The sequence below is a fragment of the Schistocerca serialis genome, chromosome 2 (genome assembly GCF_023864345.2).
Source record: "Schistocerca serialis cubense isolate TAMUIC-IGC-003099 chromosome 2, iqSchSeri2.2, whole genome shotgun sequence".
NCBI lineage: Eukaryota > Metazoa > Arthropoda > Insecta > Orthoptera > Acrididae > Schistocerca > Schistocerca serialis.
Window position 1 is genome coordinate 52,254,271 of NC_064639.1, and position 24,292 is coordinate 52,278,562.

The following is a 24,292-nucleotide window of genomic DNA, read 5'->3' on the forward strand; positions in this document are numbered from 1 at the left end:
GGATCACAATTCACTCGCAGATGCTTTCTGCAACGCCCACCCCCCACCCCCTCCCCCTCTTGGTGGAGTGGGGAGGATTTCATGAAGAATGGATCTTAAATGAGATCCGTCCTTCATGAAATCCTCCCCATTCCTTCATGAAATCCTCCCCACTCCACCAAGAGTGTCTTTCCGCCGTCCACCTAACCTTCGCAACCTCTTGGTTCTTCCCTATGAAATCCCCAAACCACCTTCCCTACCCTCTGGCTCCTACCCTTGTAACCGCCCCTGGTGTAAAACCTGTCCCATGCACCCTCCAACCACCACCTACTCCAGTCCTGTAACCCGGAAGGTGTACACGATCAAAGGCAGAGCCACGTGTGAAAGCACCCACGTGATTTACCAACTGACCTACCTACACTGTGAAGCTTTCTATGTGGGAATGACCAGCAACAAACTGTCCATTCGCATGAATGGACACAGGCAAGACAGTGTTTGTTGGTAATGAGGATCACCCTATGGCTAAACATGCCTTGGTGCACGGCCAGCACATCTTGGCACAGTATTACACCGTCCGGGTTATCTGGATACTTCCCACTAACACCAACCTGTCAGAACTCCGGAGATGGGAAATTGCCCTTCAATATATCCTCTCTTCTCGTTACCCACCAGGTCTCAACCTCTGCTAATTTCAAGTTGTTGCTGCTCATACCTCATCTGTCATTCAACAACATCTTTGCCTCTGTACTTCCGCCTCGACTGACATCTCTGCCCAAACTCTTTGCGTATACAAATGTCTGCCTGTGTCTGTATATGTGCGGATGGATATGTGTGTGTGTGTGTGTGAGTGTATACCTGTCCTTTTTTCCCCGTAAGGTAAGTCTTTCCGCTCCCGGGATTGGAATGACTCCTTACCCTCTCCCTTAAAACACACATCCTTTCATCTTTCCCTCCCCTTCCCTCTTACCTGACAAAGCAACCGTTGGTTGCGAAAGCTTGAATTTTGTGTGTATATTTGTGTGTCTATCGATGTGCCAGTGCTTTCGTTTGGTAAGTCACATCATCTTTGTCACAATTCACCTTGGTATGCTTTCATCTCAGTTAATATCCAAACTTTTTTGGCACCCATATTACCACAAGAGCATTGAATTTGGTCACTGAATATGGTTGTTCAGCTTCGGATAGGGTCCTACTAACTAAAATAATTATCTTGGTTATAAGCTCCCCATTTTGGTCAGTGACATGGAATAAAAGTGGAATTTGGAATGTGTGTGTGTTGGAGGTGGGTGGTAGGGGGTGGTCATGCGCAGCATCTCATGTGCTTCTCCGTGTGTTCATATTCTGCCTTGACTTTTTCATTTAACGTGTCTCATATACACATTCCTGGAGCAAGCAGGAACTGTAAAGTAGTCAATTTATTTAAACTGAGACTAATGTTGGTTGTACCAACAGTTACATTATGTTGGAAGTTAAAATGTCTGTGTATATTTTGCAGGAGACGTAAGGGTGTATATGGGCCATCTATGGGGAAAAAATGTGTACTCTTTGTGGATGATCTCGGTATGCCACAGAAAGAGGTATATGGTGCTCAGCCTCCAATTGAACTGCTGAGACAATGGATCGATCATCGCCACTGGTATGACTTGAAAGATACGACTAAGCTGGAATTAGTTGACATAGTAAGTATGTTTTCCTTTTAGCCCCGAAACTTGATACAGTGTAATAGATCAAAAAATCTTACATTAACTGTACTGAAAATACTGGGTGGCCCAAAAAGGATGGTCGGATTTGAACTGCGTAGTACCATTGAAAGGTGAGGAGGGGGGACCACTGCCGGCCGTCTGCAAGTCGGCCATTACACCCAGTTTGCCTCGAGATGGCGCAGTGGACGGTCGAGCATCGTGTTTTTGCTGTGGAACAGTTTTTCAGAAATGATGAATCGTTTATTACTGTGCAACGATTGTTTCGACAACGTTTTGGTGTAGCGCGTGATGGACCCATTCCAGATCGCAGATCCATATCACGTTGGGTGACTGCATTCCGGACAACAGGGTCTGTCAAAAGTGGTAAATCTACAGGGTGTACACGTACGGCAGTTACTCCACAGAACATTGATGATGTTAGAGCGTCAGTGCTGCAAAGCCCGCGTCGTTCCACTAGGCGTCGTGCTCAAACTTTAGGCCTCAGCCGTAGTTCGTTGCAGCGTATTTTAAGCCGTGAGTTACAGTTTCACCCATACAAAATTATGATCACGCAAAAGCTGTATGATCGTGATTTTGAGCAGCGAAGACGATTTTGTGAATCAATGCTTGACATTTTGTACTCTAATAATGATGTTGTGCTTCTTATGTCAGATGAAGCCCATTTCCATTTAGACGGCTATGTCAATAAACAAAACTGCAGGTATTGGGCAGCAGATAATCCCAGAGAATTGCACCAAAAGCCTCTTCATAGTGCTAAGGTAACAGTCTGGTGTGGAATTTCAAGATTGGGGATTGTTGGTCCTCATTTTTTTGAGGAGAACAACGCTACAGTCACAGTGAACTCGAAACGTTACGTTAACATGCTACGTAGCTTTTTGGTGCCGAAACTGCGAGAGTTACATGTAAATCGAGATCGAATTTGGTTTCAACAGGACGGGGCCACGGCCCACACAGCCAATGACTCCATGTGTGTTTTAAGGCAGATGTTCCCCCACCACATCATCTCGCGTTTTGGAGATGTCCACTGACCCGCAAGATCACCTGACCTCTCAGCCTGTGATTTTTTTCTTTGGGGATACCTAAAGTCAAAAGTCTACGTAAAGAAGCCCCGAAAGTTAATTGATCTGAAGGAGGCAATCAGTGCGGAAATTATGGCAATTCAAGAAGAAACAGTAGTGAAAGTGATGGAAAATGTCGAGGAAAGACTTGTGGAATGCATCACCGAGGAAGGACACCATCTTCCGGAAGTCATTTTCCGTACATGATTTTTTGTGGTTAGTTCTTGTAATTGGGTGCCTGGGAGCATTTAGTTACGTAATTGAATAAAATTAATTTGTAAAACTGATGGAGTTATAGTTATTTAAAATGTGACCATCCTTTTTGGGCCACCCTGTAGTTATTTCCTGTGACTGTTTGGAATATATATGAAAAACTAATAATTTTTATTAATTGAGCCCAGAAAGGCTTGCTCTCCATGTTGCTAGACTTCCACATGTCATAGGTCAGTTGAATTTTCTCTGTTTTTGTACATTTCTTAAACATTTCATCACAGTTCATGCAAAGGGTTCAAGTTCATCACTTCTACCTGAATATAAAACTGTAACTCTCAGCTTAAGTGAACACTGTCTGTGGTAATGTGAATTAAAATTGTCATGACAATTTACACTGAAATGTGTGAGACCACTATTGTGCATGAAATACATCTTTTTGACGTTTTGCTAGTGGTATGTAATCCTTAGTCATTCAATATTTTGTGGAAGAATGTAATTGCACATGCCAGTTTCCAACTTAATATTCTCTGTATTCAGAGCATGTACAAAATTATGATTGTGACACTTGATTTCTCTGTAAGGGCTTAGCAACTTGAAAAACTCATATAGATTAATTAATAGGAGTTACAGACCTGGTTTTTGTGTCTCCTTTTAGCAAAACACATTGAATTTTTTAGTTTATATCTGAAACACCTTGAATGTGACTACCATTGATTATGTGACACACATGTCATTGGAAGTCACTTTTATCGACTAACTCATTGCTGAGTCATTCCGCATCAGGTGGACCAGTTTTAGAGATGGCTCCACCTCAACCATTCCTGAAGAAAATGAATTTTTTTGCATAGGTTCAACAGTCTCTTGGGTGGACATGTGCAAAGTTTCAGTTCAATACCTCCATTGGTTCTATTTCTATGCCTTTCATAAATATGGGTCCAAAGGTTGTACCACTTAACACATGTGGTTATGTGGTGACTTATCAACTTTTATGAAAGAGACTCTCAACTTGCAAGATCCTGCTTTTGTATACTTAAAAGTTTTGTGCTGAATGAAAATATATCACTGATTTGATTTTTATATAAGTATCCAAAAATGGCAGGAAATTCATTGTGTGAATTGGAGAGCCCTCCTTTAATCAGCCATAAATCAAAACTGTATAGATCAATTTAGACAGTAATTGATAACATGATACTCAGCCATTGCTGTCTTCTTGTTCATTTTTTACAATAGCTTCTGTCCTTCTTTATCAAGATATATGAACCAGTAAAATTGATGGAAACATTTTGGGTGCCAAATGATGTTGATGATGCATTTATGATTTTAAATATGTGTTCATCTGGAAACTAGCAAGTATCTTCAGTAGATAGCCAGTGGAAGGAAAGTGCAGGACCATGGTGATGGTGATGCATACAGCTGACCAAGATATTTTTTATTCTATTAAAACTTCATATACATTTCCCACACACTAAGCACTGTCATGCTGCATGGGTTGTAATGTGTAATGTTGTAGTTGCAGCAGCTGGAATTTTCATCTGCATTAAAGCCTTTAACTCTACCACTGGAAACTATGCGTACTCCAGTCTGGTGTTGAAGTGGTAATTTTCTATTATCCTGGGAAGTGTGTGGTTTTGGCAAATCTTCTTTCCCAATCAGACTGAATTTGTTCGATTTCTTTCTGTGTAATATAAAAGATGGTAATGCCTGAAATGTTGATGTTGCAAAATTGCGTAATTTAAACAGAACAAAAGGAGTCAATATTTGGTTATCTGATGTCCTCTGTGTGTCGTGTACTGAGATACCACATAAGAAGAGTTTGTGACAGTTGGTACCTGAAGCACCACGGACATCCATCTGCTGTGGAAACATCACTGCACCCAAACCACCACGCTGCCTGCAAGAATCAAATCCCCTGGAGTGGCAGCTCCACCAGGAAGGGAGACGCACACTTAAGTAGACATAACACAAGCAGAAGTTGTTAGTTACAAGTTGTATGTCTGTACAAGTCATTCTAGGGAGTTCCTTCAGAGCATTTGTCATGTCTTCAAGTCTTAACGTTGTCGAGAGATATAGAAACAGTAGCCAACATATAGACAGTGGATAGTCCTCAGTATGAACAGAACAGTGAATAGAATTGTCGTGTCAGGACAGAGACTACATGCTGAAAGATTAACTGACAAGGAGAGTTCCCTAGTGGTGCCACGGGCTTTTAGAAACTATCTACATGGTGATGTTGATTAAGATCCAAGGTATCACACACTGCAGCCATTCTCCCTGGTTGGCCCCCATTTGCGAGTAACTGGAAAAAAAGAGAAAAAAAAAAAATCAGAATTTTGTGTGCACACTCAGTATCATTAAAGAATTTACGAGTTACAATCTGATATTGTGGTATAATGTATAGGATAACAGATTCATGTACAAAAGGTTGTGGGTTTGAATCTTGTCTACTACAGCAAGTCTTTTTTTTATTTTTAAATCTTTGTCAAAATGACTTTGATCATCATGATTTAACCCTTTGAATGTCAAGGTAACGATCTATGGTGTTGGCATGCTGATTACAGATGCTCATTGCCTTGAGTTATGTGTAAGTCAATAGCTATCATCAATTGAGCATCGTTTCGGTGAAATATTAGCGTTCAATTAGTCCACTTTTGCATAGTTTGTTTATTGATGTCATGTTTTGCAGTACATGTTTACATTCTGTTATTGCATTCCACGTTCTTGTTTTTGCGCAGTACTGTTATTTATCACAGTTTCTGTGTGCTTTTCTTCACATTACGAGTTTACAGTTTGTTTATTTTCTCTGCTTTTTGTGAAAAATGCAAGCTACACCAAGCCACAGCAGAGGACTTACTGACAAAGACATTTGTGAACTTTTAGAACTTACTAGTGATACAGAGTGTTTTAGCAAAAGTAGGAACAGTTCAGAAAGTGACAGTGATGTACTTGACGATATTGTGAACGAAAGTGAAGATGAAATGGAAGATGTACAATACACTGAAGTAATTGCACCTGAAACACTACAGCCATTACCACATCCATTTCAAGAGCTGCCAGGACCAAAACATATGCGGCCAGCAGGATCTCCTGTGATAGAATATTTAAATTTATCCTTTTCTACAACATTGCTCCAGCTTATTGTAACTGAAACAAATCACTCAGCTACACAGTTTATAACTCAACATGCTATATTGTCCTACATTGTCCAAACTGTATAAGAAATGGAAGAATGTGACAAGCACCAAGGTAAGAGGTTTTATTGCTTGCTTACTAAATATGGGACTCAATGAAAGGCCCACAATGCTCTCATACTGGAGCACAAAACTGTCACAGGCATTTCCATGGTTTGGTAAAATGTTTTCTGCCCACCGATTTAGGCATCTTATGAAATTTTTTCATCTTGTGGATAGTGATAAATGTCCAGCACCAGGCCATCCTGATTATGACCCATGTATCAGGTACCAGCCATTGGTAGATCATGCTAATATATTTAGACATCATGAGACACCTCAAGAACAACTTAGTATTGATGAGAGTCTAGTTGGCACTAAATGTCACACTTACCTATTACAGTATTTGCCAAACAAACACCAACACCGATGGGGAATCAAATTCTAGATGCTGTGTGACTCTATAATGCACTATTGTCGTGGGTTTTATACTTACAGAGGTGCCAAAAGCCAAGAAGATAAGGCTGAGATTGCAAAACATGGCTTAGGTTACTGTGTTGTCCAGAAGTTACTGTGTTTGGGTAATTATTTGAATGAGGGATATATCTTTGTGGACAACATTTCATTTCGGTACCACTTGTAAAAAGTCTTTATAAATTAGGTACATACATTACTGGCACTGTAAGAAAAAAGAGGAAATATTTCCCAGAGCAATTTAGCAAAAAATTTGGAATTGGGGAAAAGATGTCAGTCAGGTCCGGTACTAGCATGTGCGTACCAAGAGAAAAAAATCTCGGCACACCCTCGTTCCCTTAGTGTCAAATAAAGTTGGTGCTGGTGACATTGAAGACCAAAATAAAAATGAAACAGTACAAATCCAGAAATAATACACCAGTAAAACCAGTATATGGGTGGGATAGACACATCTGACACAATGCTGTACGCGTATTTGGATGAAAGGCGAACTCGCCATTACTGGAAGAAGGTAGCTCTTAACATAATGTCAAGAATGGTGCTGAACTCTTACATATTATACAAAGAGCATAATAAAGGAAGCAAAGTTTTTTCCAGATATGTATATACTGTAATGATAATTGAAGCCTTGTCAGATGAATGTCCGACCATTCTGATTTAGGTTTTCCATGATTTCCCTAAATCGCTCCAGGCAAATGCCGGGATGGTTCCTTTGAAAGGGCATGGCTGACTTCCTTCCCCATCCTTCCCTAATCCGATGAGACCGATGACCTCGCTGTCTGGTCTCCTTCCCCAAACAACCCAACACAACTCAGATAAATGGCTGCAAGAAAAACATCCAACTGATGACCCTCGTGGTTCTCCAGGTTTGAGAAAACTTCCAGAGAAGAAAGAGTCAAGATGCTGTGTGTGTACTAGTGAGGGAAGGAAAAGAAGGTCAAGAACTGTTTGTAATAGATGTAATAAGGGGTTACATGGTGAATTTTTTCCTTAACGCAAATGGTTGAGACATACTGTAGACATGGAAATTCTGTAATGTTCTCTTCAAATAAATAATTATTATCTTTCTAAATAACAACACAAATTTCATATCCCTCATGTCATTTTACTCAGAACTGTGTGTAGATTCTATGGACTGTAGTTATCCTTCTTAAATTGAAGCACAGTGTTGGATATACAGAATCAAAGTCAAATTTATAATATTTAAAAAAAATATTTTATTTGTACTGTCACAATTAAATTCATTTGAAACATTATGATAATCTGTGTAAGCCACAATATCCTACACACTTTTATGGATAAGTGGTAATTTTTTAAAGTGAATACTGTGTGAAATATAGCAATTTAAATGGAATGCAGCATAACGGTATAAATATGCATAACATTTTTAGCACACACCACTCCAAATCGGCTGACTGCAAAAGGGTTAAATGTAATTTTAGTAATTTCCATTCCTTTGCCACATAATTTTAATAATAATGTCAACTTCCTCATTTGCTCTCATTTTTTGTCCTATCATTCCTTCTCCACTTGAAACCTTTGTTCACATTTTTCAATTGATTTTATGTATTAATTTCTGTTTAATTTCTTTTGTTTTATCACCATGTTGCTTTGTCTACATTATTGTGTTATACATCTATTTCTCATTTTGCTTCAATTTTGTTTTACTTCTAAACCCATCTTTCATCTAAATTTTCATTTGCATAATTTTGTCCATAGTGCACTAGGTATTTAGATTATGTTTTAAGTGTTTGTACGATGATCACTGTGCAAATAAAAACTGCACATCTGTTAACAAAGATACATTTTTTACAACATTGCACAAATGTAAATAGATTATTTTGCCTTTTTTAACTGATAGATTGGAATTTTCAAATAATAAAATATTATAATATTAATATAATAGAGGGAAACATTCCACGTGGGAGAAATATATCCAAAAACAAAGATGATGTGACTTACCAAACGAAAGTGCTGGCAGGTCGATAGACACACAAACAAACACAAACATACACACAAAATTCAAGCTTTCGCAACAAACTGTTGCCTCATCAGGAAAGAGGGAAGGAGAGGGAAAGACGAAAAGATCTGGGTTTTAAGGGAGAGGGTAAGGAGTCATTCCAATCCCGGGAGCAGAAAGACTTACCTTAGGGGGAAAATATAAATAATATTTAAAAACAAAGATGATGTGACTTACCAAACGAAAGCGCTGGCAGGTCGATAGACACACAAACAAACACAAACAAACACACAAAATTCAAGCTTTCGCAACAAACTGTTGCCTCATCAGGAAAGAGGGAAGGAGAAGGAAAGACGAAAGGATGTGGGTTTTAAGGGAGAGGGTAAGGAGTCATTCCAATCCCGGGAGCGGAAAGACTTACCTTAGGGGGGAAAAAGGACAGGTATACACTCGCACACACACACATATCCATCCACACATATACAGACACAAGCAGACATATTTAAAGACCAATATGTCTGCTTGTGTCTGTATATGTTTAAAGACCAATATGTCTGCTTGTGTCTGTATATGTGTGGATGGATATGTGTGTGTGTGCGAGTGTATACCTGTCCTTTTTCCCCCCTAAGGTAAGTCTTTCCGCTCCCGGGATTGGAATGACTCCTTACCCTCTCCCTTAAAACCCACATCCTTTCGTCTTTCCTTCTCCTTCCCTCTTTCCTGATGAGGCAACAGTTTGTTGCGAAAGCTTGAATTTTGTGTGTATGTTTGTGTTTGTTTGTGTGTCTATCGACCTGCCAGCGCTTTCGTTTGGTAAGTCACATCATCTTTGTTTTTAAATATTATAATAGCTAAATATAATTAAATTCATGTTCATTTAAATTATATAAAGGAAAAATGAAACAAATGACAAAGTTCATACAGTAATTAAAATAATGTGACAATTGATTAGAAACAAAAAGTTATGTTTAAGCAAATTAACTGAATAAAAATAATAGAGTAATAATTTTAATAAAGACTTAAAAATAAAAATATAAGAAATTTAGTGCATCAACCAAGACTTAAACCTACTACTTCCTGCATGTGTTCCTGTTACACTATCCATTATACCATACAACCAGACTAGACAATTCCACTTTTTTAACGCTATTGAGTGTCACACAAAATTTCAATTTATTTTTTTGTTCCTTCAATTACTAGCAAATGAGGGCCCATCATGGTGAATGGCTGCAGTGTGTGATACCTGGGATCTTTACCCACATCGCTGTATAGACAGATTCGAAAAGTTAATTCCACTGCTCAGGATCTCTCCTTGTGAATACTGTTACTGGTTTTGTTGAGCAACATTTATACAATATTTTTTGAAGGACCACACTGCCATTTGAATGTTTTATTGTTTATGTCCTTAAAACATAGTGATACTATCATTAAATACTAGATAGATGTTCTCATCTTTTATTTACCAATGTAAGCCTGTTTTTACTAAATGTGATGTGGTCCTTCAGTTATTTTCTGATCTCTTACAAAATAGTGATTCCACATCTGGCATTTGGTGGGGAGTTAATATTTTTCTTAATTTTTGACCAAGTTTGAGCAGGACAACATGTTAAATGTCCTACAATATATGTTAAAGGCATACAATCAAATATTTGAAAATGGCTTAAAAGGCTGAAACTTGAGTTGTACTTTAATAAACAATAAAACAATCAAATGGCAGTGTATTCCTTTAAAAAGTGAGTATTGTTAATTTGGAACTGTTCTTAGATTAGCTGCATCAAGATAGAAGATTAGTTTTCTTTCAACTTATTAGTTGTGCTAATGTAACTATAGTCAGTGGAGCACAGATAGGTTAAACCTACATTCTACAGTTGCTGTAACCAGTGTTAACAATTTAAGGAATGTATTTTACAATTCACGTCCATCCTATCGGGATAGCTGTATTACCCTTTTTCATCATCAGCAATAGCTTCATCATAGTGGACACCCCCAGTTCACAACAAAATGCAGACTAACATGAGGTGCCATTCTTTTATCTGTTTCTCCATTGCTGTTACAATGGGATTTTCCATAGCTGCTTTTAAAGAAATTCCACTCATCAGAGATACAAAAGTTCGTTTCATGCGGGCATAACTTAATAAAATTCTTATAATGGGCTGTAGATACATCACTAAAGTAGCAAATGTACTTCATATTGTTACCTCAAATATTTGATGCGCCTCATACGAATGTATGAACTGGAATGGTATCATAACAAAGTAAGTTGCTACTAATATAGACACTTACCCTGTAGCTCTTTACCAACAAAATGAACTACATAGGGATGTAATGTGGCTTGGCTGTTCTCCCAATGAAATCATTGAACAGTATCCTAAAAGAACAAATGAATAGTTCACAGCAAAATGTAAATGAATAGTTCAAGATTTTCATTTAGGTGCTGCAGATATGATCTTTGGTATTTTAAAATGAAATGGTGGTATATCAAACCATGAAGCTTTAGATCCAGTTCCTCCATTAACTCTTCTACTGTTGTAAGATGCGTCTCTGGTATCTTCTCTTTCAGCATGATCCCATTATTGGCTGAAACCACCCATAATATTATCATTTTTGGGTGGTTGGAAATGGGCCCTTTTTCATTCATTCAGTGAATTTCCTGCCTTTTTGAAGAAGTACAGCTGTCAGTATATGTAATTAAAAATCTAGTCGGTAATAAATTCTTATTTAGCACAAAAAGTCATTTGAGTGTACAAAAGCATGGGATCTTAACTGATACCCTAACTTTGCACATTATTATGCATTTAGATGGTCCAAGCTTGGAACCCATATTTATGAGAAGCTGTAGAAATGGAACCAAAGGAGATATAGAGCTATGGTCCAAACTTGGAACCCATATTTACGAGAAGCCGTAGAAATGGAACCAAAGGAGATATAGGGCTGATACTTTGTACAAATATGTTCAAGACATTATGGAGCCTTCCCATAAAATTTTGTTACATATGGAAACAGTCCCGTTGCACCCTGGTCGGCTTCATGTGAAATGACCTAGCACCACATCATGCATAACTCATTTAATTGTGGTATGGTTCTTACTATGGGCTCTGCTGGAGAAGTTGGTATGATTAGTACAAACACAGTACCCTTGATGAATCCCTACAAGAAAAGCATCAAGAGATGTCAGGTCAGATATATGTGATGGGTTTTTAGTCAGCAGACCTTCACCATGTACTCGCTCTTCAGGATGTAGTCAGGATTGGAAAGCAGTGTCACCTAATAATAAATATGTGGTGCTCATATATATAAAGCACGTATAAGTTTGCTTATGCATGGAGAAGGGGAACTATATGATGAGGCTTGGTAGGATGACCAAAGTAGCCTCAGACTCACCTTGGAGGAGAAAGGATATGTAAAAGCAAAGAAGACCAAGTCATTTGGCATTTATTCTGGTGGTGACTAGGAAGCGAAGCAAGAGACTTTTTTGGCTGTGGCTATGAGACCCTGCAGTCTCAAAACTGAAGTGATCCTGCAATGTGATTTGATTGGCAGAGAGGCTGCCCTGATGACTATTCAGATTATTTCTACATTTGTTCACTGATTGAGAATTCCTTGGCATTCACGAATTTAGTGGACTGTGGTATAAGGATGTAGACAGCATTACATAAGCAGGTTTGGGTTTGTCTAGGGAATGTGCACAGATACCCCAAGCAGTTCAAGTGATCACTTATGAAAAGTGGGGAACTGGGGTTACAGTCCTCATCCAGAACAAATTTTCGTATGTCACTATTGGACGGTAAGTCTCTACCTCATACTGCTGATGTCAAGGAATTGGCAGACAGCCAATAAACTATGAAGTATTTCATACAGCTGTGGATTGTTTACAGTGTTTGTTCTTTCACACGTGCACGTAAGTATTTGGCCTACATCAGTATAAAACTGTTGATTGTTGATGCATCAATGAGAAGGTGATGAATGAGAAAGCTGGCCTCTTTGTAAAATTCCAGTAATAAAAATTTCTCATGTTTGGAGCCTAGACACACCTTGTACAACCAATCCATTTACCTGGAGAGTGGTTATTAAGCAAATCCGAAGCATGGGTGATATGAAATGCACACTGCATTCATGATCAACTTCATCAATGAGTGGGATTGATAAATTTTCCAGCAAATGTAAGTTCCCTATTCCAGTGTTTTTTTTCTCTCGAAAAAAGAAAGGCCCACGAATCTTACTCATGATCAATGTTCAAAAGACATTAACTTTTTGGCTGTCATGATTCTCTCTGCTCCCGTTTCTATAGTTGTGTTTTTTAACTTTACCACTTAAATCAAACGTTGACTCTTCAATAAAGATAATATTTCCAGTGAAACGTACATTTTATCTAATCACTAATATTTTTCCACGAGAATCATCATGAACAATCTTATTAGCTTCTTTAAGTTCTTGTATCATTGTTAGTTTTACAATAGATGTCATCTCATCTCAAACAGTCATGCATGGAATGCCCAACTCACAAGAACTATACCCAGTTAATTTTCTAGGACTGTTAACAGACCTTTGCCTCACTTTCTATACAGTGTCATCTAACACACTTGATCAACCTGAGGAATTTTTTATGACTTATCAAGCGCCCAGTTCTAAAAAAACATTTATGCCATTCACAACTCATAAGTCTAGTGGGAGTATCTTTAATGTACTGGGTATGAAAATTTCATTGCACAGTTGTCTTGGAGTTTCATTCTCCAAACCAAAAAACATAGCGTTCGCACTATGGGCCAGTGAATTCAGCCATCCTTGCTACAACTGTCACTAACACCTGACTTTATGTGATTCATAACAGCTTAGTACAAGGATTAAAACTGATCTATTTTCCTACAAAGTTATTCTCAGACAAGGTCTGTAGTTGCACAAATGAGTTTGTGAAAATTTTTGAACCTGCTAAGTCCTTTTAGAAGGAGTTTATTTTTCTCCTGGAAGCCTCTAAAATCTCCAGTGTTTTTTGGTGTACAGTAGAAAACACACTGCAGATGCAAACCCTTGTGTGAAACCGTCATCCCCCTAGGTAACAGAGCACAAGGCGTATCTACACAGCAGTCCCATCTTCTCCACTGGTGATCATGGCATTCAGTAGCAATCACTGAACAACAGATAGCATTGCAAGACATTCCACCTGTGGTGTGCCAGCGTACGGATTGACGTTTGCTGCCAAAGGTGTGGCCTAGCGTCAGATGCCAGCTTTTTTTAGATGATGTTTCCAAACACAGATTCCTATCCTCAATTTGTTCCTCAAGGCACCCTACACAGTCCCTCAATGATCCTTGCAACGTATCTCGGACAGCTTGTATACTTGTACTTAGCTTTGATTATCATATTGTACAGGCCCCAATGCTCTTCAACAGAAACAGTTAACACCATTTACAGCTTCAAGTTTATACCAATACTGCACAAGACAGTTCCTTTGAAGCTCTTGACATCTGTTTGCGACAGGAAGGAATAAATCTAAGTACTGTAGCATAATTTTGATGTACAGAGATGTTGCAACCTATTTCCTCACTATAACACATATTACATTCTAGGTAAAGATATGCTAACAGTACTGTACCTGTAAATACACTAAGATTAATCTTGTCTAACTTCAGAAGTTTAAATACCTGCAGCAAACCTATTAATTTAGCTAATCGGAGCAGAAATTCAATAATGAGATGCTCCTCAAGTGAATGAGTTGGCTATGTAGCACAACTGAAAAGCAATTTGCACAAATGTGACCATTGTATTCTAGATTAAAATGTATAATGAACTTTTAGTTTCAGAACTACCAAAGGCAGCAGACATTTAATAATAATGAAACTAAATAAATACATAAATAAATAATGTTCAGTTTGTAAAATTAGGTGAACATTGCACTCACGCTAAACAAAATTTTGAATGGTAATATTATCACATGTCAATTTTGTGAGAACTCGAGAAAAATAATTCTCAGAATAATTGAAATGATATATCATTATTTTAGAAATTGTTATGATGTTTCAGGTGAAACTGCTATTTTCCCTGAATTTCTTCTTACATTTTCTTCTCAAAGTAATAAAATCAAATAATTTTGAATTTTAACTTTAATACTATATGTGTTTTACAGCTTTTTGTTGGAGCAATGGGACCTCCTGGGGGTGGATCAAATGAAATCACGGGACGCTTCATAAGGCATTTGATGTTAATATCCATTGATTCGTTTCCCGACAATACACTTACAAAAATCTTTGGAGCCATTATTGACTGGCATTTCAGCAAAGGATTTGATTCAAATGTTACAAGATTTGGAAAGGTAGATATTAATTGTAATTCTAATTTACTTTTAACTTACTCAATATGACAGTAAATGATTAAGACATACTCTATGGAATATAGTCTCCAGACACCCACCATAAAACATTTTGTTTCACCTCACATTATGATATCTGACGTAGTAAATAGTCTTCACAAGTTTGCTGCATGTCGAACCCATGAAGACTATTTACAACATATGTGCCAGGAAAGTTTGAAGAGACACATATCTGATGTATATCAACACTACTTTGAAAAAGTCTGAAATGAGATTGTAAAACATGAAAAGGAAAATATTGTATGTAAGGATATTTCTGAAAATAGCTAATTTATGAGTTAGTATTGAAATAGAATTTTGCAATGGAACATCATAGCACAAGTTGTAGCAAAAAGAATTATCCAGTTTGGCACATCTATATTTCTGAAAGTAATAAACATGTACAATGAATTTGGTTCTCTGATGAACAGTAAACTCTAAAAGTTTCCTTTTCATAAGTGTTCAATATGCCCCCTTGAGATGGACAGCATATGTCAATGCGGTATTCAAATTGTTCCCACACTGCAGTGAGTATGTCTTGAATTACATGTTCCAAAGCTCTTGTTATGTGATGTCTCAGTTCATTCATTATTATTGGTGATGGAGGCACATAAAGTTTGTCCTAAGCCCCCACAAGAAATAATCACATACAGTCTGGTCCCGTGACCTTGGAGGTCCAGTGTAACTGATCCATCGTTCAGTAATCCTTAGATTTAAAAATTCCCACACTTCCAGATGCCCATGTGGTGGTGCCCCATCCTGTTCGTAAATTAAGTTGTTTGACACTGTCTCCAACTGTGGGAAAAGAATGTTCTCAAGCATATCAAGAGATGGGGGAGGAGGCAAATTCATATTCTCGAGGAAGAAAGCCTGGTGTCACAAAGCGCCTAGCATCTAGCGAACATAGGTATATCGATTGTTCAAATGATTTTGAAAAGCATCCCTGTTGGTTTTTTAAAATTTTTGAACACATTCTAAGTTGCTTTCTGAATGAATCATAAGTTGATTTTTGAATGCGTGCATAGTGTATTCCTGCAGACAAAAGGGGACGGGGCTATACGAGTTGAGCAGAATAAAGCCGAATGGGTGACTGCCAACTGCTGTTTGTTTATGTGATTGATTGGGTGTGTGAATGATCAGCATTTTTTTAATTACTAGCAAAGTCCATAGATTCAGGCTACCAGAGTGGAAATAAATGACTAGCAGGAATAACAGGTAAAAAAGATTCTCAGTGTATCTACAAAAATGAAATTTTGACAGAAAATTTATGGTTGGGTCGCTAAACTAGAAAGGACAAGTTGTATAGTCCCTGGCTAGCAGCCGCTTAAGTTATATTGTGGGAGTAGTGTGGAAAACGCTTTGTACGAATGTGCAATAATGTCTAATCGGAGAATAATCGCTGGATAACTAAACGGGTGATTCTGGTAGCGTTAGTAGAGTTAACCGGAGAATGAGTTTTGGCAATGGTAGGAATAGTTACAGAATTATTGATGAGAATTGTTTGTCAGAATGAGGAAGAAGAAGAAGAAACGGGAACATCACACATATTATGGAAGAATAAGATGATTCCAAATTTATCCAAAAATTTCATACTACTTCTTTTCGATCTCATGCTTGAGAAACTGGAGCGTATGAATGAAATGTGAAACTATTACCTAACATAAGGCTTTCTTCTTGTAGTAGGCCAGAGGGGCATTTTATATTGGTACTTTATGAATTATATTCTGCCATATTATAAAAATGACCATTATTACCGAAACAGTCTCGCTTATTTGGTATGTGTTACAATTGCTGCAGTATTAGAAAGGCTTCTTTTCTTTTATCTGGCAGACAGTGACAAAATAGACATAATCAGATCGAGAAACCACACCAATCTTGGGTACTAGTTGTATTAACAGCTTTTTGAGTATTAGACAACGACATTTTGATTTTTCATGTAGCACAACCGTTTGATGAATTTTGATGAAGTAACAGGTTCTTTCACAGAAAGGAAAGCACGCCATGTAAAGCTGTAGCAAGATTAGAGAGAAAAAAATGCTAGGATTTAAGCACTGAAGAAATGTGTACTGTCTGGATTGTCTCATGCCTTTACTGGTTTTATGTATCCTATATTTAATTTTATGTCTCACAGAACAGCAAGTTATTAGCTAATAGGCAATAAAGAGTCCAAATTTTCTGAAGAGTTCTTATTCTTCTGTTTACAAATAATCCCATCCAGTATTAATTGCAAAGTCCCCCCCCCCCCTCCCCCCCCCTTTCCGTCCTCGATGGATATGGATTGGGGGCCGCCACCATCTGGTATTGCCCCGGCCCCGGTTGGAAACATCATAGGCCCGAGGAGTCTCTGTTAGAGTGGGAGGGGGATGGGGGTGGGTGAGTAGTCTCCACGTGATCTGTGTTTACATTTAGTGATCTTTCTGTTTCCTCTTCATTTACTGCTCTCACATCAAATGAAAACAAAGTGATTTCTGTGGCTGGGAGCTATCAAGTGAATTAAAATACATTCACATAATTACGGAAAGCTAAAATATGTTAATAGTTTCAGATTTTATTTTATTTCCACCTTTCTGACATTCAAGAATTAGTCGCCCTGCAGAATAATGAATTACTTATGTTGCTTTGCTAAAGAAATTCAGCTTTTATCTATCTTTTCCACTGAGGCAGCCAATTTATTTGAAACGAAGTGTTTAGTGCACTATTGGCTAGTTTCAACTGTTTGCTGCATTTCAATTGCACATTTTCATCTTCTAGCATGTATGGCATTATGCCATAGTAATGAACTCAATATGAGATAATACTGTACTGGTACTCCAAAAAAATTTACATCCCGAAAACCACACTGAAGAACTTAATATCAGGTCGAGGCCTACTTCATTGCCAGTCTGGACATACAAATGTGCAGTTTAAGGCAAATTATGCATTTTTGTATGGTTCACAAAAATTCCGATGCTCTTGGAGTATCCTCTGATGTCTTGTTTCTTTTATGACATAATGTAAGATCATTTAATGTTTTACACATATGGGCTTCCTACATCATCACAGCTGCACAATCGCGGTGACACCTCTTATCTGCCGCTCTCTAGCAACTGCTGGAAGAAATGTATTTCTAACAGATCATGGGAAAATATTGCGAATTGTGGTTTGAAAACCATTATTTTCAAAGTAAATTTCCTTTTTCGCAAGATGAACCATGTGCAGAATGTATGATGAATCTTAAATCACAGAGCATTTTACTCTCATTTAAAAATCAACTCCTTGATGACAATCAATTTGGAAGAATTTCGAGCCCAGAAGATCAGAGATTTATGACAGTATTAAACATTTTACTGGCACATTTGTGTGATATATCTTAAAGTGTAAAACGTGCATAAAAGATCAACATTATATGTGAAAGCTTAGCTTCTCTCACAGCTTACTAATCTTAGAGATCAATACTATATCTGAAAGCTTTTCTTTTCTTGTAGCAGCACTATGTATATTAACTTTTCCTATTTGTGTTTTCACACTACTTAACAGTGATGTTGCTATGGGCTGACTACATCATGTGTCCTATGCTCTGAATATCTGCTGCCATCGGCTGGTGAGAACATGTGACATGAGCTATGACTGGCTTACAAAAGCACATCACAATCTCAATTTCAAAGCTTTGGAGAGTAATATGCGGTCTTTGGTGGAATGCGAATTTATACTTTCATTATATGAAAATATGCAGTGGACGTGTTGCTGCACATCAAAGAACTTTCCAAAACATGTTTTTTTCCCCTGAGTTCCATTTTCTAAAGTGCTGGGAAATCCTAAGCTGCTGTATAAAACCATAACCATTAAAATGATTCATTAGTTTTACAGTTCCGAGGGAAAGTGTACTGTCACTTAACATGGAAAAAGTGTATTTTCATCTGGGAGAAATTGTATTTTTAACTGGGAGATCTGGAGAAAATCCAGGAATTTCTTTTTTTGGTCCATGTATACATCCTGAAAAACTTCTTTGCCACCAATCCCTACAGTCGAACCCAACCTAATCTCAACATTGCACCAGGCCTCTTCCAGTTGGTACCATCGCTGCCCCCCTCCCCGCAACCAAACTAGATGCTGGTGACGTTCCAGGTCCTCTAACTTGGCTCACCATTCTTCCCCAGGCCTCTTCATTAGAACACCAACCTTACAGCAGAAGAAACAATACCCTTACACAACCTCAGAACAAATCCTTACCTAATCAGGTAGGAACTTGCATATGAAGGTTCCATCACAATTGTTATGAATCACAGTAACCACTTTCAAAAGGCCTCTGCCAATTATCTAACTTCTGGACATTGACTTCCACCCACCAACCACCAACAGTACATGCATTTAGACAGCTACCATCTCATCCACACATCCCATATAACCAGGCCACCCAGGGCTGCTTATCTGCAGTGACAAAAACTCCCGCACGTAACGCACAAACAGATCCCCTGTGCTATTTCCCCATACACCCCCAATCCTCCCACCACCCCGAAGAAATAGTCACAAAGGAGTGCACCCTTCATCACCCAGACTGGGACAACCAAACCACATCATTCACCAGCACTTTGATTACCTATCATTATATACTGAAATTGTAATTCTGTCAGAGACAGCAAAGGACCTAGAACAGCAGTTGAACGGAATGGACAGTGTCTTGAAAGGAGGCTATATTTATTTTTATTTAATATATGACATTTAAGTACAATTCAGTATTGGATCATGTTATTCTACATTACATAACGTTATATATATTCGCAGACTAACGCCCGCATCTCGTGGTCGTGCGGTAGCGTTCTCGCTTCCCACGCCCGGGTTCCCGGGTTCGATCCCCGGCGGGGTTAGGGATTTTCTCTGCCTCGTGATGGCTGGGTGTTGTGTGCTGTCCTTAGGTTAGTTAGGTTTAAGTAGTTCTAAGTTCTAGGGGACTGATGACCATAGATGTTAAGTCCCATAGTGCTCAGAGCCATTCGCAGACTAACATCTAATCGTTGTATATATTCAATGGATTTTTGGGGTGCCATGAGGAATTCTTCAAAATCCCCACTGAATGCTCTGGCACTGCATTCTTCTCTGATGTGTTTCATGGTCTGCTTAGGCCCACCACAGTCACATGATGGCAAAGACATCAGTCCCCATTTGAAGAGTGAGTCGGCACATCTCCCATGCCCAGTTCATAGTCAATTCAGAGTTGACCATATCTTGTGGGATTGGTCAAACTCGGAAACTGCCTCAGTAGTACAAGGCATTAGGTGGCAAGTTGTTGAGGCATTTTGGAGCCATTCTCTTCTCCAAGAGTAGATGTCAGTCCCAGTGATGCTGTCGACAGCAAGAGGAGGATGTCTTGAACGAAGCCTCTTGATACTCAGATCAGGTATATTGATGTTTACTGGTAGTTCAGGGTTTACTTTGATCTTGTTGTATTCCCTGACCAAGGCTGCTTCTTGTTGTATTTTTAGGGGTGATATATGACAGGACGGGTAGCCATATGTTAGGTGTAGACCTAACGATTCCTGAAATAATGCGCGTGGTGTTGTTGAGAGCGACATTGATTTTGTTCACATGACTACAGTTTAGCTATACTGGTGCACAGTACTCAGCCACAGAGTATACCAGGCTCAGCACAGACATCCTCAGAGTTGTTGTTGTTGATCCCCAGGTGGTTCTGCAGAGTTTATGGATGCGGTTGTTTCTTGTTCTCACCTTGGCAGCTGCTTCTGTAAGGTGTGATTTAATGATAAGGTTCTGTCTAATGTAACCCCTAGGTACCTTGGCTCCTTGTTGTGGTAGAGGCATGTGTCATCAAGGTATACTTCCAGAGCTCTGTCGGCTTCTCTGTTATTGAGGTGGAAGCAAGTTACTTCTGTCTTTGTGGCGTTAGGGCTAAGCCTCCATTTATGAAAGTATGCTGCCAGGGCAGACTGATCGGATGTAAGGGTTTTTTCCATTGTATCAAAATAGGTGTGCCTTATTTCAGTGGCCCAGTCATAAGCATAGCCATTGCAATGGCCCAGTCATAAGCATAGCCAAATTTCCTACAAGCTGTGTCTGGCATGTCAGCAATGTATAGGCTGAAAAGCAGTGGGGCAAACACCAAGTCTTGATGTAAACCATTTTCAAGCAATTTCTGGCTACTGACTTTGTTTCCCATGACGACCTGGAATCCTCTGTTACCAATAAGCTTTGTGACTTTTTGACGGGGAATTATTGTCATCAGTTTATAGCATAGGCCTTGTCTCCAGACAGTATCATAGGCTGCTGACAATTCAATGAAGGCCACAGATGTTTTTAATTTCTTTTGGAATCCCACTTCAATAAGTGTTCAAGGGCCAGGACTTGGTCTGCACAGCTTTGGTTGGGACAAAAGCCGGCTTGTTCTATTGGGATGGCTGTGAGTTTTGTCTGACCGATCCTGTTAAGTAGTACTCGTTCCAGAAGTTTGTACACCATGCCAAGCTGTTCTATGGGCTGGTAGTCTTGCGGAAGATTTCCTGGTTTACCTGGCTTTAGGAGGGCAATTATCTTGGCACGTTTAAGATCTTGGGGTATGTTTCCTGCCTACAGTGGTGATGTGAAGAACTTTGCTAACCTTATTTCCTTATATTTGCTAGACTTGATAAGAAACTCTGAGAGGATGTCATCTAAGCCCGGGGGCTTTACCTGGTTTAGTGTCCTTCATTGCTGACAAGATCTCTTTGGTGATGATGTCGCATGAATATTTAGTGTCAACACTTGCTGTTGCTTTTAGCTTTCTCAGTTCATGTTTAATATTGTGGTCTGTTGGTGGTTTACCCTTTTAGATGTTTTTTTTTTTTTTCTTCTCGAGTGATACGGCTGGCTCCTCCCAGTTTTTGAAGCAGGGACCATGCTTTTCTGCTGGATAATTTAAAGTCCATAGCCTGAGCAGTTTCCGTCCATTCTGTTGTCATGCAGTATGAAGGCTGTGTTTGAGTTCATCTCCTATTTCTCTGTCACTGCTGCTTTGGTAGTCATTATACAGTTCCTCACGTTTCTCGTCCCAGCCTGGAATGTATGCTTTGCAGTATCCTCTAGGTATGTGCTTTTTTGCTGTGCTGATGACTGCTCCCATTAACCATTTATAGCTATCAGCAGATGGAGGGATCCATCCCAGGCATTTATCGAGGTCTTCAGAGTAAGCTCTCCAATCCACGTCTTGTAGATTCCATCTGGGTCGAGGAGTTGAGGCTATCAATGGAATACTTGTGCTGATATTTACTAGGAATTGACAGTGTTGACTGTGAGGAAAATCTGGCAAAACATTTCGGCTTGTGTTGACCGGCTGGTGATTTTCATCAGCTGTGACAAAGCATAAGTTTGGGTCATACTCTCATTTCTAAGCTGCTGATCTGTAGCATCAAAAATGAGGTGGATGTTGTTTTCTTCTCCCCAGTTCGCTAAGGCATCACCATTGGTATCAGTTGTTCTGTATTGCCATTGCATGTGGTGGCTGTTAAAGTCCAACATACACATAGTGCTATGTTGCACCAATGATATTGTATCCTGATATTTTTCCTCTGGAACATAGTTGATCTTCATTATCTGTGTGTGTTTGCTGCAGGGCAACCATGTTAATGTTGTGCTTAGTCAATAACTGTTGAAGAATTTGGCATTTGGTTTTACTAATGCCCTCAATGTTCTATTGGCATATTTTAATACTTGTTCCAAGTTTCCTAGATGCTTGGCCCTGAGAAGGGCTTTCGATGTGATTATGAGTCATTTCCTTACTTCTCAAATAGCCAGGAGATCTAGAAAGATTGTCTGGCTGCCAGTTCTGTTGCCTTCTTAGGACCACCCAGGGGTCATGTGTGGAGTAAATTTCAGGTTTACACCCAGGACGTGATGCAACATTGACTATAAGGTGAACATCAACAAAAGCAAAACGAGGATAATGGAATGCAGTCTAATTAAATCAGGTGACGCTGAGTGAATTAGCTTAGGAAATGAGACACTTAAAGTAGTTGATGAGTTTTGATATTTGGGGAGCAAAATAACTGATCATGGTTGAAGTAAGGATGATATAAAATGTAGACTGGCAATGGCAAGAAAAGCATTTCTGAAGAAGAGAAATTTGTTAACATCAAGTATATTGTGAATTGTGATTTATTAGTCTCATAACATACACTTACAAATCATGTGATTATGGTACAGGAGACATGTCAAAGTGTCAGGAAGTCTTTTCTCAAAGTATTTTTGTGTAGTGTAGCCATGTACGGATGGGAAACGTGCATGATAAATAGTTTAGACAAGAAGAGAATAGAAGCTTTTTAAATGTGGTACTACAGAAGAATGTTGAAGATTAGATGGTGGGTCATATAACTAATGAGGAGGTACTGAATAGAATTGGGGAGAAGAGGAATTTGTGGCACAACTTGTCTAGAAGAAGGGATCGGTTGGTAGGACGTGTTCTGAGGCATCAAGGATCACCAATTTAGTATTGGAGGGCAGTGTGGAGGGTAAAAATTGTAGAGGGAGATCAAAAGATGAAAAAACTAAGCAGATTCAGAAGGATGTGGGTGCAGTAGTTACTTGGAAATGAAGAAGCTTGCAGAGTTTATAGTAGCATGGAGAGCTGCATCAAACCAGTCTCTGGACTGAAGACAACAACAGACAGGTTTATCCTACCCCATCATAGGTTGGGCCACCTGTGAAACGAGCCATGTCATTTACCAGCTTTGCTGCAGTCATTGCACAGCTTTTTCTATTTTAATGACTACCAACCAGCTGTCATCAGGATAATGGCCGCCATCAAACTATGGCCAAGATCAAAATAGACCATCCTGCGGCACAACATACAGCTGGTGCAACATGGAGCTGAGCATAACATGCTCAATTTCAATGGCTGCTTGAGTACTTGAGCCATTTGGATCCTTCCTTCCACGATGAGATTTTCTGAACTGCACAGGTGGGAGTTATCCTTACTACACATTCTCTGCTCCTGAAATTATCCTGGTCATAACATACTGTCCCCGTTTCCCCCAACCGACAGTTTTCCACTCTGTGTGTCCCATCACCTCCTCCCTCATCTTGTCTCGCACCATCTTTGTGTATTGCCCTATGCCAACACTCCTGGCCATTTTTCCCCACTCCTCTCCTTTTTTGCTCCCTGTTCCCCCCTACCTCTCAGGCCCACAGTCTCCGAATGCTGCACCTATTGGCAGTCTACTTCCTGCACAGCCTGCCAGACAGCACTCCTCTCTGCCCCCACCTGTACACTGCTATCCATTCCTTTCCCCACTCCCCCCTATATTGCTGCTCCCATTGTACCTGACAGTTGCTTTCCAGTCCGAGCTGCTGGAGATGGTAGTCATGTACGTGTGAGGTGTCTTTCTTATGTGAATGAATGTGTGTACATTTCATTTTCCGATGATGGCTGT

General features: G+C 39.2%; 1 protein-coding gene across 1 annotated transcript in view; it reads left to right on the forward strand.

Moving 5' to 3' along the window:
* LOC126455722 (dynein axonemal heavy chain 3) overlaps positions 1–24,292 on the forward strand; it is a 1,249,696-nt gene that overhangs the window by 647,467 nt on the left and 577,937 nt on the right. Inside the window, exons 37-38 of the mRNA XM_050091491.1 lie at positions 1,475–1,658; positions 14,676–14,861. Of these exons, the coding sequence (XP_049947448.1) occupies positions 1,475–1,658; positions 14,676–14,861 (370 nt within the window). The remainder of the gene's footprint in view (positions 1–1,474; positions 1,659–14,675; positions 14,862–24,292) is intronic.